General features: G+C 48.8%; 1 protein-coding gene across 1 annotated transcript in view; it reads left to right on the top strand.

Annotated features, from left to right (window-relative positions):
• LOC144159810 (uncharacterized) overlaps positions 1-14341 on the top strand; it is a 79134-nt gene that overhangs the window by 47389 nt on the left and 17404 nt on the right. The window contains exons 9-10 of the mRNA XM_077691492.1: positions 1636-2892; positions 8274-8584. Coding sequence (XP_077547618.1) covers positions 1636-2892; positions 8274-8584 — 1568 coding nt within the window. The remainder of the gene's footprint in view (positions 1-1635; positions 2893-8273; positions 8585-14341) is intronic.

The following is a 14341-nucleotide window of genomic DNA, read 5'->3' as shown; positions in this document are numbered from 1 at the left end:
TCCGTGTCGTCTGCTTCCTGAGCAGCCAGTCGGCGGTGGTCGGGTGCAATTAAAAGCGGTGAAGTGGAGGCAATGGCGTCCACGCGACGTAGAATATCCGAAGGTTCGTTGTGAACGCCACTGACATGCTTGATATCCGTCGTGTACTCGGACAGGTATGCAAGCTGTCGCATTTTTGTGTCGTGTAATGGGTGCCGGGCAGGCTGATGGCGTACGCCAAGGGTTTTTGGTCAGTGAAGATGGTGAACTGGCAACCCTCTAGAAGATGTCTGAAATGATGCGCAGCCAGGTACATTGCCAAACGTTCAGGCCAGAAGACACTGTAGCGGGTTTTCGGTGTGGTTAGGCGTTTTGAGAAGAAGGCCAAGGGCTGCCACGCGCCATTTACGTGCTGTTGGAGGACAGCGCTCACAGCAGAAGTCGAGGCGTCCGTCATGAGTGCGAGTGAACGTCCTGGATTCGGGTGAGCGAGGAGAGGGGCGTCGGCCAGCGCACGTTTGATGGCGCGAAAGGCTGCCTCAGCGTTCCAGTCTAATTGCATTCCAGTCCAAGTCGGTGGTAGAGCGCTACCCGGAACGCCGGAAGTCAAGAGGCTCAAGCAGAGTGGCGTTCTTCCTGATAAAACGACGGTAGAAGTTTACCATGGAGATCCATGGATGACGCGGTTGTGGGGACCATTTGCACGTTCGCAGGGAGGCGCTGCAAAAAGAGCTCGCCCAGCAATACGACGTCCATGGCTTGGGCACGTGAGCCGAGGAGTTGGGTCATGCGCCGCAGGAGTTGGCTCGGCCTGCGGTCGCCAAGCTCATCGGTGAAAAGTAGCTGCGGTATGCACGTGCGCTCAGATGCCGCTGTATGTTCTAGACGCGCCTATTTGAGGAGGGTTACTCTATGAAACAGGCGAGAATGTCCGCCACCTCATCTGCAGCAGCCGCGGGTAGAGCTCTCTCGATGTAGCGAAACACTTTGGCCCTAAGATGCAATTATAAATGCAATTGTGTAAATTCCCAGCGTGACTAATTTAAATCGGCTGACTGGCGATATCATGGAGCCGACAAACAGAAGACGGCGCACCGATCGGCGGTTTACGGGTAGGACAAGCGCAGGCATTCCGTCCTATCCTGTTCCCAGCGATGACTGCATGGTCAACTCGATTCCAAAGGCGATAGTTTGCGTTGACATACCAAAAACAAACGATTTTTAAATATAGAGAGAGAGGGGAGATGGAGGTAGACAACTTCATTTAAAAATAAATCCCTTCCAGTTAACGTGAAAGCTGTCGGAAGTGCAGAGCTGTGATTCGCCATAATGGCTGTGGCGCCGTGATCCCCTCACTGCTAAAGCCCATCACGCCCTTCGTATCTCTGTCTCACTCGTCTCTTGATGCATTGAACGGAGGTTTTGTCCAATACAATTCAAATTTCCGCTTTCTCGGTGCTCTCGTGACACGTGCCTGGAACAGCGCGAGCGTACTCTCGCACGTGCCGGCGTCTCACTGGTATTAATGTTCAGGCTGTGTTTTTGAAGCGTGAATGATGATCAAATGAAGCCAGTATTGTAAAAGGGTGGGTGTAGACCGAAAATCCCGTGTAATGAAATACGAACTACCTACGTATAAAACGCTTTGTTACACAGGTATGAAAAGACTGGTGCTGCCAACACTTCTCCTGGTGGTTTCGGGGACAGCTACCACTGCAACACCCCCAGCCATTGTACGGCACCCCCCTCACGAGTTGCTGTTTCGCGTTCCCTCGGCTCCGGATCAGGACCCCAGGCCCATTGCATTGCAGCGCGAAGCGGAGGGCGACCCCAAGCCCCGGAAAAGGTGGACCAAGAACAACAAAAAATTCAACTACTCAGCGAATGCCTGGCGCATGTCGGGACATCCCGAATATGGACCGCTTGTTTTTTTCACACCTGTAGACGAAGACGAGGGACTGTACCAGTGCCACGCCACTACCCATTTCGGCACGTCTGTCTCGAACACCGTGTTTCTACGCAAGGCTCACCTGAACAGTTTTCCTGACCAAGAAACCAAGAATGTGTCCGTGAAGGAGGGAGAGCCGTTCTCTCTTTACTGTGATCCGCCAACGGGCTACCCGCGCCCTCGTGTAACCTGGCTCCTTCTTCACCAGAACGGTGCTATCCGCGCGATCAATTCGTCGCGCATTACAGCCGACCCTGACGGCGGGTTGCACTTTACACGTGCTGAAATGGGCGACGCACTTGAGGATGCCGTCTACTCGTGCTCCGCCACGTCCACATTCTTAAACCAGTACAATCTTGGCAACAAAGTCCGGCTCCATGTGGAACCTGTGCGACCAAACGAGAAGCTAATGATCGCGCCTGTCACGCAGTACTTGTCACCCAAAAAGGTGGTGGCACTTCGTGGCAGTAAAGTGCAATTGCAGTGTATCTACGGGGGAACACCGCTAAATGTTACTTCCTGGTCTAAGGATGGCGTAGAGCTAGCATTCCCCCGTTTTATGTACAGCGACGGCAACAAGACACTGATCATCAAGTCGGTTCAATTTGAGGACGAAGGAACGTACGAGTGCCGGGTCGGCAACGGCTCAGGGCCCGATCTGAAGCATACTATGTACGTCAAGGCGGAAGCGGCACCTTATTGGCTGAGTGTGCCAAATAACACCCTAGCCGCTGCAGAGGAGGGGGTTGTGTTCAAGTGCGTCGCCGCGGGCATCCCCAAGCCAAATCTGGAGTGGTTTGTGAACGGTGTACCCATCGCAACCGCCAAATCGAACCGTCGTCACAGGGTTCTTGGGGGAGTTCTAACCATTGAGAAACTAGATCAGAGTGACATGGCCGTCTACCAGTGCAATGCCTCCAACGTGCATGGATACGCCTTCTGGAACTTCTACCTCAAAGTACACGGTTAGTGATCTGAGCTTAGACTGCGTGTTTACTTTCGTACGCACTCAAAACTGATTGATCGTCTAATGAATATTTAAGGCTTTTCGTTTGTGCATTGACAGCAGTTCCAGCCAATTTAGACCAGTGTTTTTGCATGTGGGTTGTTACCTGTCATCCTGAACATTTCTAGTTACATTCAGAGCTCAAATGGTCTTCATTCTGTATTTATGCAAACACACATACACTAATGCGGTAACTGTCAAACGGAAACACTGTTTTTTTTGTCGGTATGCCATGTTTAATATAATTAGGCAAGTAAGCGTACTAAAGCTATCGCAAAGCGATTTGAGCGCACTGAATTCCGTAATTAGAGGAACATGTTACACGGTTACACGCAATGACATCAAAGCTATGCATCTTTGTAGACGTTGTGTCAACATACCTATATCGCTTCTTAAGTCATAGTGAACTAAAAGTGCGTGGCCTTTTTCGGATAGCCGAGCGGATGTGTAGCGCTGTATCAGCGCGCACCTGATAAAAAAATGTCGGCGCATCTGCTCGCACCTGCTACGTGAATGCCTCTCTTTTCTCTTCGCGCATATTTCATGCTTATCTCCTCCCGGATCGCTACTCCCACGAAAAACGCGCAGAAGATTTGATGGCCAATTCAATTATCACGCGCTTCACTGCTCGAGGGTCATTCACCGGAGCCTCTTGTTACTGTTGAACATGAGACGCCGCAACGTGTTCCAAGCTTGTCACCTGCTATCTTTGTATTTTGACGTCACAATACTGTACGCAACTTGTATTTTATTGACCATCTCAAAATGCAAGCAGCCACATATTTTTAATTGAGAGAACAGTGCAAATGTAAAGACCACGCATGCAAGTACCACTCATGACTTGCCTGAAATAGGCCCAACGTTTTTTTTTTTTCCTGAACAATGTTGAGAAGTAGGTAGTCTGTGTCCAGATGAGTGGGTGGAAAACGTCTTCCCTATATAAACGTGTCGCTCTAGTATTCTTTTAACGCTTGGCCGGAAGAGATAGAGAGACAGGCATAAATACACAGACACCAAGAACTTCATGTGTACGTAGCTCAAGAAAGACTATTGATTTTAAAAGTAAATCGAGGGACAACATTTCGGCATAGCCCATAATCATCCTTTCTAGGGGTTCAACTCCAGCCAGATACACCTGCATATTCGGAACAGAAACTGTGAGCCGTAAGGCATTTTAGGAATGTTATATTGTACATAAAGGAACTTGTAGTAGTAGAATATCTTCGGGCCCTTTAGGAAAAACCCCATAGACTGCTTCGCGCTTTATAAACAACGTCGCAAAACAGTTATCCCGCATAAAAATTAACCAGGTTATAATCAACGTATAAAACTTCGAAAATGTTCGGCTATGAAACAAACTGCGTTGAAAACGCTATAAGGTGCAAAGCTCTCGGACAGCTCGTAACGGGAAACGCTGATAGAGGAGTCATTCTATGTAAAATGAAGAGAAAAGGAAGTGCACCAAGGCTATTATTTACCTCAGCAGGGAGCTCACCTGCAGTTACCTCACACCAGAGGTGGCTATATAGGGGAACAGAATAGGAGAGCGTAGAGCTCAGGAAAGGTTAAGAGGCATAAAAAAGGTAGTATAGGCGTTTTCACTGTGGTTGGTATCGCCTCGCAGAAAGCTCACCACGAACACTGGTCTGGCGTCCCGCTGCGTCCTAGAGATGAGTCTTATCGTAAGTTAAAAATGGCGAGAAAAGCTCGCGAATAGATTAGCCGTCCTAGAATTGATGAGCGGGAACGGGCAAATGAGAGATTGTGCTCGACAGCCTGAAGCAGCACAACGCCCGTCGTAAGAGGTCTGATCTCAGGGACACGGCCATGTGGCCAGCGAAGACCGCAGAACCGAATTCCCTCCGAGCGGACGAAGCGTAACACGTCAGCACAGATGTACCGCCATGACCACACTACCCAAAAAGCTTAGACGCCCGTACAATGCCAACACAGAAGTTACAGCCGCATCACTCTCAGCCGACTACAGGGTGCGGACACTTCGATGAACCCATATAGCTACGGCATTCTAGGAACATCTGGGAACGCGCACAGCCCAAGCTCCCATGCAGGTACCAGAACAAGAGGCTTTTAAAGCCAGCGCACATACGTACATAGCGTGAAACGTCCATTTATAATATACAATACAGTTCTTTCATTAACTGCATCAATAAAAAGTGCGTTTAGTGCTCAGTTCATCCGTTTCTCGCCATATAGCGGAGAAATATGTTCACAACCTGCTCGCACCGTGTCCTATCTATTCGCAAATTGTTTTGGTACTTTAGAAGGACTTGTTGTTGGGCGAATTGACGCATTTTCTCAGAAGGGGTAAACTGTGCTAAGGAAGACGCTACGCAGATAGAGGTACACAAAGACAGGCGCAGAATTGCAACTAAAGTTTATTCTACGCAGAAACACACATAAATACACAAACGGGCCTATCATTGCACACGCGCGAAAACCAAAAACAAACGCGAAACATAGCACATCAACAACATGTGGTGAGCCCTTTCACACACGCTCGCCGATAAACAACATCTCACTGTTGTACAGCACAATCGGCGTATCGCTGACACAGTCATTTCTCTTTTTCCTGACATGGCAAGCCTCGCGAATCTCTCTTGCCCGGCTATTCTTACACCTATATAATATCTTAACGTGCTTGAAGAGTGGCTTACAGATTGGCTTACACGTGCACGCCGAGCAATGATTAGGGAGATGTCCACTTGCGTGATTCATAATTGAAAGTTCGTGTTCGCGCAACCTCACGTTCACACACCTGCCAGTCTGTCTGACGTAAACTTTCCCGCAGGAAAGGAGAATCTGATAGACTACTCCAACGCATCAATCAACGTAGGAATTGTTGTACTTCTTTCCACTACCTCGCTGCCTATTGTTACCCCTTTCAATGCGCGAACACATCCCCGCAAGCTTGACAGGTGCTGAAAACGCCACTTCCACGCCATATCTCTTCATGACCTTCTTAAGGTTATGGGACGTGTTGTGAACATAAGGCACAATTCCACGTTTTTTGTTGCGTTCACTTTCATTGCCAATACCAGCGTTTTCCGTTCTTAACTTGTTTAATACTGCCTGCGCTCCGAAGACACGACGCACTGCGGGAAACCAGCTTGCTTTAACCTTACAATCTACGCTTCGAAGCTTTCTTGAGCTTTGTGGGGGAAAGATTTCTTTAAAGCCGACATGACGCACTGGTGTGTTGCTCCTTTGTTGTGCCATGTGTTTTTATCAGAAATTGACAGAGCGTTGAATGAGGGGCTCGACTGCGACCAGGTTGTTTCTGTTTTTTCTTACTTTGACGACTTCCTTGTACTTTTAAAAAAGCGACCCACCAATACATATGAAGACGCCATTGCAGAGATTCTAAGTCTTTTTAGGTGCCATGGCAAATGGCTAACCTCCACCCACGAACTAAGAATACATAACCGAATTCAATTTTTAGACATAGTTATAACACTCTGTGACAATCATGTGTGCTGGAAGTATAAATCAAGGTCCCAAAAAGAATTGTTGCCATACGATTCAGTACATTCGAAAACTATCCAGCGTGTTATAGCTTCCCAGTGCATCATGTCGGCTTTAAAAAAATCTTGTCCCCACAACGCTCAAGAAAGCTTCAAAGCGCAGATTATAAGGTTAAAAAATCAAGCTGGTTTCCCGCAATCAGTCGTGTCTTCCACAGCGCAGGCAGTATTAAACAAGTTAAGAACGGAAAACGCTAATATATACAATGGAAGTGAACGTAACAAAAAACGTGGCGTTGTGCCTTACGTTCACAAGACGTCCCATAACCTTAAGAAGGTCATGAAGAGATATCGCGTGGAAGTGGTGTTTTCGGCACCTGTCAAGCTTGCGGGGATGTGTTCACGCATTTACAGGGGTAGCAATAGGCAGCAAGGGTGCGGAAAGAAGCACAACAATTCCTACGTTGATTACTGCGCTGGAGTAGTCTATCAGATTCCCCTTTCCTGCGGCGAAGTTTACGTCGGAGAGACTGGCAGGTGTGTGAACGTGAGGTTGCGCGAGCACGAACTTTCAATTATGAATCACGCAAGTGGACATCTCCCTTATCATAGCTCGGCGTTCCCGTGTAAGCCCCTCTGTAAGCCACTCTTCAAGCAAGTTAGATATTATGTAGGTGCAAGAATAGCCGAGCAAGGGAGATTGCGAGGCTTACCATGTCAGGAAAAAGGGAAATGACTGTGTAAGCGATACGTCGATTGTGCTGCACAACAGTGAGATGTTGTTTATCGACGAGCGTGTGTGAAAATGCTCACCACATGCTGTTGATATGTTATGTTTTGCGTTTGCTTTTGCTTTTCGCGCGTGCGCAATGATAGGCCAGTATGTGTATTGATGTGTGTTTCTGCGTAGAATAAACATTAGTTGCACTTCTGCGCCTGTCTTTGTGTACATCTCTCTGTGTAGCGTCTTCCTTAGCACAGTTTACCCCTTCTGAGTCATTTTTGTACAATGTAAAGAAAAGTAGTCACTGCCTTGTTTTCTCCGGCCTGAGCTTGCTGTCTGAAATCTAAAAAAGTGGTTGGCTTAGAGCAAGGATAACATTCCTGAAACGAGAAAAAACTGGTTTGCCAACGCAATGGCAAAATACAGTACACAGTAGAACAATCCGAATGCATGCAACTAGCCGTAAATGAAGAACTGTGGTGCGAAGTCACAATGTTTATGCACCTGAAAGACGAAGAAGGTGGAAATAGGTCTTGTGAAAGACGCAAATACTATCAAGCAATTGTATTCTTCTAACGGGTGGGGCTTGTTACATCGGCGCAAAGGCAACCCTAACAACCATCAATCGCAATCATAGTTACACACCAATAAACAGAGAATCAACAAGGCAGGCATATTGACAAATCTACTTAAGCACACAGCCAGGAATATTTAGGCCTTTTTGCAAGCACGCAATTTAGGACTCGCACTCGGGTGAGTTGGTGTAAGTCTAGAAAGTAGTGCACCTGTCAGAAAGGACCATCAAAGACAGCGCCGGTCCGTGTGTTTCTCTCACGGTGTGGTGGCGCTAGTGCTACCCGAGTGCTCTTTTTTCTTTTTAAGTAATTTTGTTGCTTGATGTTGTCTACAGCCAAGCGTACGCACCTATAACAAACGCGCAGCGAAACGAGATTGCGATACGGTGAGAAGTCGCGTGAACACGCGCTAATTGTGCGACCTAGCTGCATCTTGCAAGCGTAGCATGCCTTCTACATGACTTTAAAGTGACAGAAACTGTGTTCCCTGCGCTTCGGTCACAGCCATTGTAACCGATATGTGTCTGTAACTCACATTGTAACCAGTGCTCGACTGCAGCTGCTTCGCCAACCATCGCCGAGGCGCCAGAGAACGTGACAATAGCTGTGATGGGGTCCCGCTTGACGCTTCGCTGCCGTGCGCTTGGGGCTCCTCGTCCACGTGTCATTTGGACCAAGGATGGCCGAGATCTGGGCGGAGGCCGTCATGAGGTGCTGGACTCCGGTGACTTGCATATTTCGGACCTCCAGTTCACAGACGAGGGCGAGTACGCCTGCCTCGCCTGCGCCAGGTACAGTATGGCGTCAGCCTTCACCAGACTGCAGGTGCAGCGAAGAACGCGGATCACATCACCGCCAGAGGACTTGCAGGTGAATGGCGAGAATTTTATTTTACGCCTGTGGGTAAATTAGGAAACTTTCTTCACTACTTCTAGTTAGCGAGTCTGTTTTGCACTCACTGTTGGCAGAAAATTTGCACAAAATTTTGCAGAAAAATTATCGCATAAATTATTAGAATTACTTTGCAACTTGCGGCTCGGGTCGATGAGGAACCTGTAAAATGAAGGCGGATACTCCGATGACAAACCAATCTGTCCTAAATGACCACCCATCCGACTACATGCATCCAGTTGACATTATCTGCAGATGTGTCTGCAGGCAAGAGAGCTCCTACCAATGAAGATAAGAGCGACAACAAAGCAATGTTGACCGTACGTACTTGTCCAGAGAGTACAGCTAGGGTGGTTCCCCCTTCGCGATGCAGAATGGGTTTGAACTTTTCCTTTTGTCCAATTTTAGATCCTACTGTAATGGCTAACGATTTTGGAACACTTCTGGCAGCAAGCGTATGTGAAATTTCCTGGCTCCACTAGAACGAGAATTAGGGTAAATTTTGGCCGATTTGTCTTTGCGCTTAGAAGGCCGCCACCTTCACTGAATACGTTTAGGGAGAAAAAACTAACTGTTCTGAGTAAGGCGGTGTTCAAGTTTAAGAACTGCAATTACATGATCCCCACAACACGACGCAGAAAACGCGCAACCACCTCGAGAAAAACCATGCGCGTCACAGCTCCTGACATCGAACTTGAAGTATGCTTGCAATGTCTTTTCAGTAATAAAGCTTGTTATCGAAACGAGATGTGCATGTTATGCGGGGGTAAGTACACGAATGTTCATATTTTTTTGCCTCGTATACAGTGATTATTCGTGTTCCTCACGTCCGACCTTTACATAGTTGACTAATTGAGGTTGTCCAAAAACATCGGCTTGTAGCACAGTGTAAGGGGAACGAGATATGACAAGGACATTAGGCTGGTATCGCCTAGGGCTATTCGTCGGGAATACAAAATTCAGGGTTTTTCAGCCCCGTACCAAACTGGTTGATAGTTGCAATTTAGTAATGCATAGCGGCCAATTTCCCCAGGGAAATTTCGTTTAGCGCGTAATTATTGGAGATCGGCGTTCTAGTCCGTAAAGAGTTGCTTTTGATAAGTAAGGCATATGTAGTAATGGCGAAGCATGTGCAGTTCCGCATTACACAAGGGAACTCAGGTATTGTTGTTGCACGTGGGCGCCAATCAATACGATGTGGTTCTATTGCATCACAGTCGTGTGACGCCTTGAGTATATCGAACCTTTGCATAATGTTAATAAAATCGCGTCTTTCGCTCTTTGAGTAGGTGTCACCCGGTAGACAGCCTGGGTGTGTCTTCTTTTAAGTATTCGTGACTTTCTTCACTAACTTTATGTGGATAGAAGTGTCATGCGGTGGGGTCGGGTGGGAGCCTGGGAGGTGTGGTGAGTGTGGAGGTGCTTCAAACATGACATGCTGTCTGGTTTCTGCAGCAGGGGTGCGCCCCAGAAACACGCGTTCCACCCACCCCGAACACGCGACGCCATGTACGGGAAAGTGACACCAATGCATTGTTTCTGCTGGAATATATACGTGATTTATTGTCGCAGTGGTGCTCCCTCTCGGTACTACACGCTACATCAATGGTCGTCGTGATGCCATCTGTCGGTACGAGCATACACTGCATCCCCCCTTGTTTAAAAATGGACCCCACTGCATGCACAACACTTCACTACACTTCGCCGCACACTCACAGGTCCAGTCGTCTGGGCTGCCGGATCACTCTTGTCATGCGAACAAATCGTATGACAGAATAGGCCATGACAACAATACACGCCGAAAGAAGACGAAAACAAAGACGCAAGGCACGCGGCGCGAAGGTCATCGACACCCGCAACAGCGCCGAGCGCTCGCAACCACAGCACGAGATCGCGTCATCCGCCGGCCAATCGGGAGCTTCTAGCGACAGCGGCCGGTGGCAGAAGTGATGCCGTGAAGAAAAGCCAAGAAAAAAGAGGGACTGAGAAGTGCGGAGCGTGAGCGCGATGCGCGGCGGTCGGCGACCGGTCTCGTTCCCTGCCCCGAATGGTCCTCCACAACTGCAGCATCGAGGACATCTCTGCGAACAAGACGTCCCGCTGTGCATTGGTAAAAGAACGCGACGCCCCAAGAGAGGTGCGTTCGACACTTGGAAACGGGAGCTGGGAGTGCGCTTGACCACCGCGGCCACGAAACTTCACCTGGACGTTTAAAAAACGTAACAGCCCTACTGCACATCTGCGACGTGAGGTAGACGAACACCGTTACCGCAGCAAATTATTATTTTGTCTTCGCCCTGCACTCCCGGATATCGACTGTTTCCCGTTTGTTGCACTCTTGCCCGTTTGCCCTGCCGCATTATCGCCAGTTTCTGCCTTGTTCTCTAGCTTTCTATTGGCCCCTATTATTCGTTAGTGTCGCTCTCTCTTCCCGTGATTTTTATTTGTGTTTCGGATTATACAAACATAGCCTCGTTACAAAAGTTTCTCTCTTGTATTTATTATTGCCCCCGAACCTGACAATAATGGGACTCCGCGACAGGACGAGACTAGTTAGTTGTGTGTGCGCTTAAAAACCGACACGACACGGCAGAGCTCTTTGAATTGGGGGAGCGTTTAGGCCTAAGCGGCAGAGATCTTGAACAGTGTGTGCTTGAGGAGCAGAGGTACTGGCGGGAAGAGAAAGCGTTAGAGCTAAAATTGCTCACAAAGATGGCCGAAATGGAGAAAGGGCGTGCGGCAATAGAGAAGTTGTGCGATGAGCATGTTTGAGCGCGCATGGGAAATGAAAAAGAAACTTTTCAGCTGCGGCTACGACTCGCGAAGCTTGAGTCAACGCAAAGGAATGCCCTTAATTCAGAGGATTATACGGAAGCCTATGATGGGGTCATAGGTTGCTCACCACCGACCTCTTTCGCCGACCAGATTCTGCTGCCTTCACCCGCCGCGGTGGCTCAGTGGCTAGGGCGTTGCGCTGCTGAGCACGATGTCGCGGGTTCGATTCCCGGCCGCGGCGGCCGCTTTTCTGATGGAGGCGAAAAGCAAAAACGCCCGTGTGTGCGAAATTTCGGCGCACGTTAAAGATCCCCCGGTGGTCAAAATTAATCCGGAGCCCTCCACTACGGCGCGCCTCATCGCCTGCGTTGCGTCGGCGCGTTAAGCCCTACAATCAATCAAAATCAATCTGCTGCCTTCAAAAGGAGCGTTAGAAGCCAACCATCCACATCAACGTTTCGTAAGCACAAAACGTGAAAGAGTGCTTCATTCGGTCCGAAACCTCTGGAAAATCACATGCGCCGACATCGAACTTCTCTGTTGGAGCATCTCTTAAGCTCGACATAAAGGATGTCGGTAAAACAGGACGGAAGTGTGTCCCGCCTCGAGAGCAGTGCTCTGTAACAGAAAATAATTCTATTAGCGACGGGGAGGTCCCAGACCCCCAGGTTGCTGCATAGAGCGAAAAGGTAGTTACCGGGGCGAAGCACAAAAGAATTGGCTTACGAAAAGCCTCGGTCGTCCAGAAGGTCGAATCGCAAAAACTAAGGGAAAAGGATCGATGGCCGTGAACACAGGAAAAATAAATCCGAACAATTAGAAAAAATTCAAGCGGTAGGACACAATCTTCACGTGCACATTGTTCACAGACTTTCGATGAGTTCACATCAACCCGCATAGCCGGTGCCCTAAAGGGCGAGTTTAACCCCTACTCGGCTAGACGCTTGTACGTATGAGGAAGAGAGTGGCACCGCAGTCACTGTCGGAAAAGTGAAAGAAAAAATATCTGCCTGATTGCCTGCTTGGACGATTCTGGCCCGTTGTCGATTGTGGCCCGTTGTCGCATCGGGCCATCCTTGGGATGCCATGGCGAAAAACACGGTCTTGATGGCTGCAATGATAGCCGGTGGTGTGTTCGACGGCAATCTGATTACGTCAGGGAAGCGCGACCTGTAGTCAACCGGTAAAATATAACCTTGGCTTTTCAGTTGGAACCTGTCTAGTCGAACCTCCCCGAGTGAGCACTTGGAATCATTGGTTCGGCGAATTCAACGCAGGTTTTCGCACATTTGGCACACCTAAAGACCAGTGTCTCGATGTGGCTGTTCATTCGCCCCTCCCCACCGACTCCTGAGCAATGGCTTTGCATCGGTTGATACCTTGGTGACCACCGTAAATGAGACCAAGCATAGAACATTGAAGAGATGACGGCCTTACAATGCAGACTCTTTTCAGAAGTAGCCCACAGCACATGCAGAGATCTCCCCGATACTGCCAGCACTTCCCGACATGAAGCAGCAGCTCTGACTGCAGAAGGCAGCTGTTGATGCAGTAATCGAGCCGAAGATTGCACTCACCATCATGGGCTTGGGCATAGCGCAGCTCGTCTTTCCGCGAGCAGATGAGGTCTGGGAAGAAGGAAGGAAGCTCTCCAACACAGAGCTCAACATAGTCAGCGTGATGTGGCGGAGGACCATTCAGTGGAGCACGTGAGAGTGTCCGCCGTGGTTACAAGCTTGACTAATACGTAGGTAATCTGGTTCGTAAAATGCGTAAGGTTGAGCCGGAACTGTTGAATCCGAGCAGGCAGCAAGTCGACATCCATGGTCCTCAACAGCGTTAGGAGTAGCTGATGATCTGTTCAAATGAATAAGTTTAAATCATAGACATACTCCTCAAAACAAAGCACAGCCTAAAGCCTCCTTCTTAATTCAATTGAACGACTTTTTGTTGGTGTGAGCGACCACAAAGCAAAGCAACTGGTGGACGGTCACTGGAAGGCTGTTTTTGTGGCAAGACGGCACGAAGACCGACGGAACTAACATCCGCTGACACTGTAGTTTTGTATGCCGTGTTGTACCGGGCCACGCATAGGTCAGACCAAAGTATTTCTTTCAGCTTGGAAAAGGAAGATTGTTGAGCATGGCCCCACGTTCACTCATACTTTTTACGAAGCAATGCTCGTATCGGTGTAGGGGTTTCCCATACAGCAGGCAATAAGCATTCGATGTCGTTGACGAGGCTCAGAAGGCGATGAACACCTGAGAAGGCATTCGGGGCTGGCAAGTGTTTTATGGCCACTACCATGTTTGGATCAGGAGAGATGCCCCGTGTACTTAAGATGACACTGAGAAACTTGACGCTGCTCGCTGCGAAGGTGCACTTATCGCGATTGAGCGTGATCTCTGCGTCCTCCAGCCGAGTAAGAACTTCTTGCAGGTTACGGTTCTCCTCGCCGCGTGTCTTGCCGAAGACGAGAAATCGTCAGTCATGTTCACCACCCTCGCTTGCTCGCTTGGCCTTCCAGCATCCAGAAAATTTGTCGCTGGAAGTACTCCTGAACTGTCGCAATCCGAAATTGTAGTCAGACGAAACAGTAACGAACAAAAGGGGTTTCGAACATGGTGTATTCATCTGATTCAGGCGACAGCTTGGCCTGGTGAAAGCCCAACGTCGCATCCACTTGTGTCCCACCCTAGGAAACCGAGGCATTGCTCAACTATAAGGAACATATGGCGCTCCCAGATAACCATCTTGATGAGAGGGGTTAGATCCACGCAAAGCATACAGCCAACCGAAGCCTTGAAGACCACGACCATTCCAACACGAACAATTACACCATCCGGTTCCCGCTTGTCCAGCTCCGTATTTATCTGATCCAAAAGTACGAGTGGTGGGCGTCTGACTACGCTAACAAGAGCGGAGTCGTGTCTGGTTTCAGGCGGATAGTTTAGGAAACGG

Source organism: Haemaphysalis longicornis, unplaced genomic scaffold (assembly GCF_048455015.1).
Source record: "Haemaphysalis longicornis isolate Haplotype H1 unplaced genomic scaffold, Haemaphysalis longicornis Haplotype H1 scaffold_10, whole genome shotgun sequence".
In the NCBI taxonomy this organism is placed as follows: domain Eukaryota; kingdom Metazoa; phylum Arthropoda; class Arachnida; order Ixodida; family Ixodidae; genus Haemaphysalis; species Haemaphysalis longicornis.
Note: the sequence above shows the minus strand (reverse complement) of the source record. Positions and strands in the feature narration are given on the sequence as shown.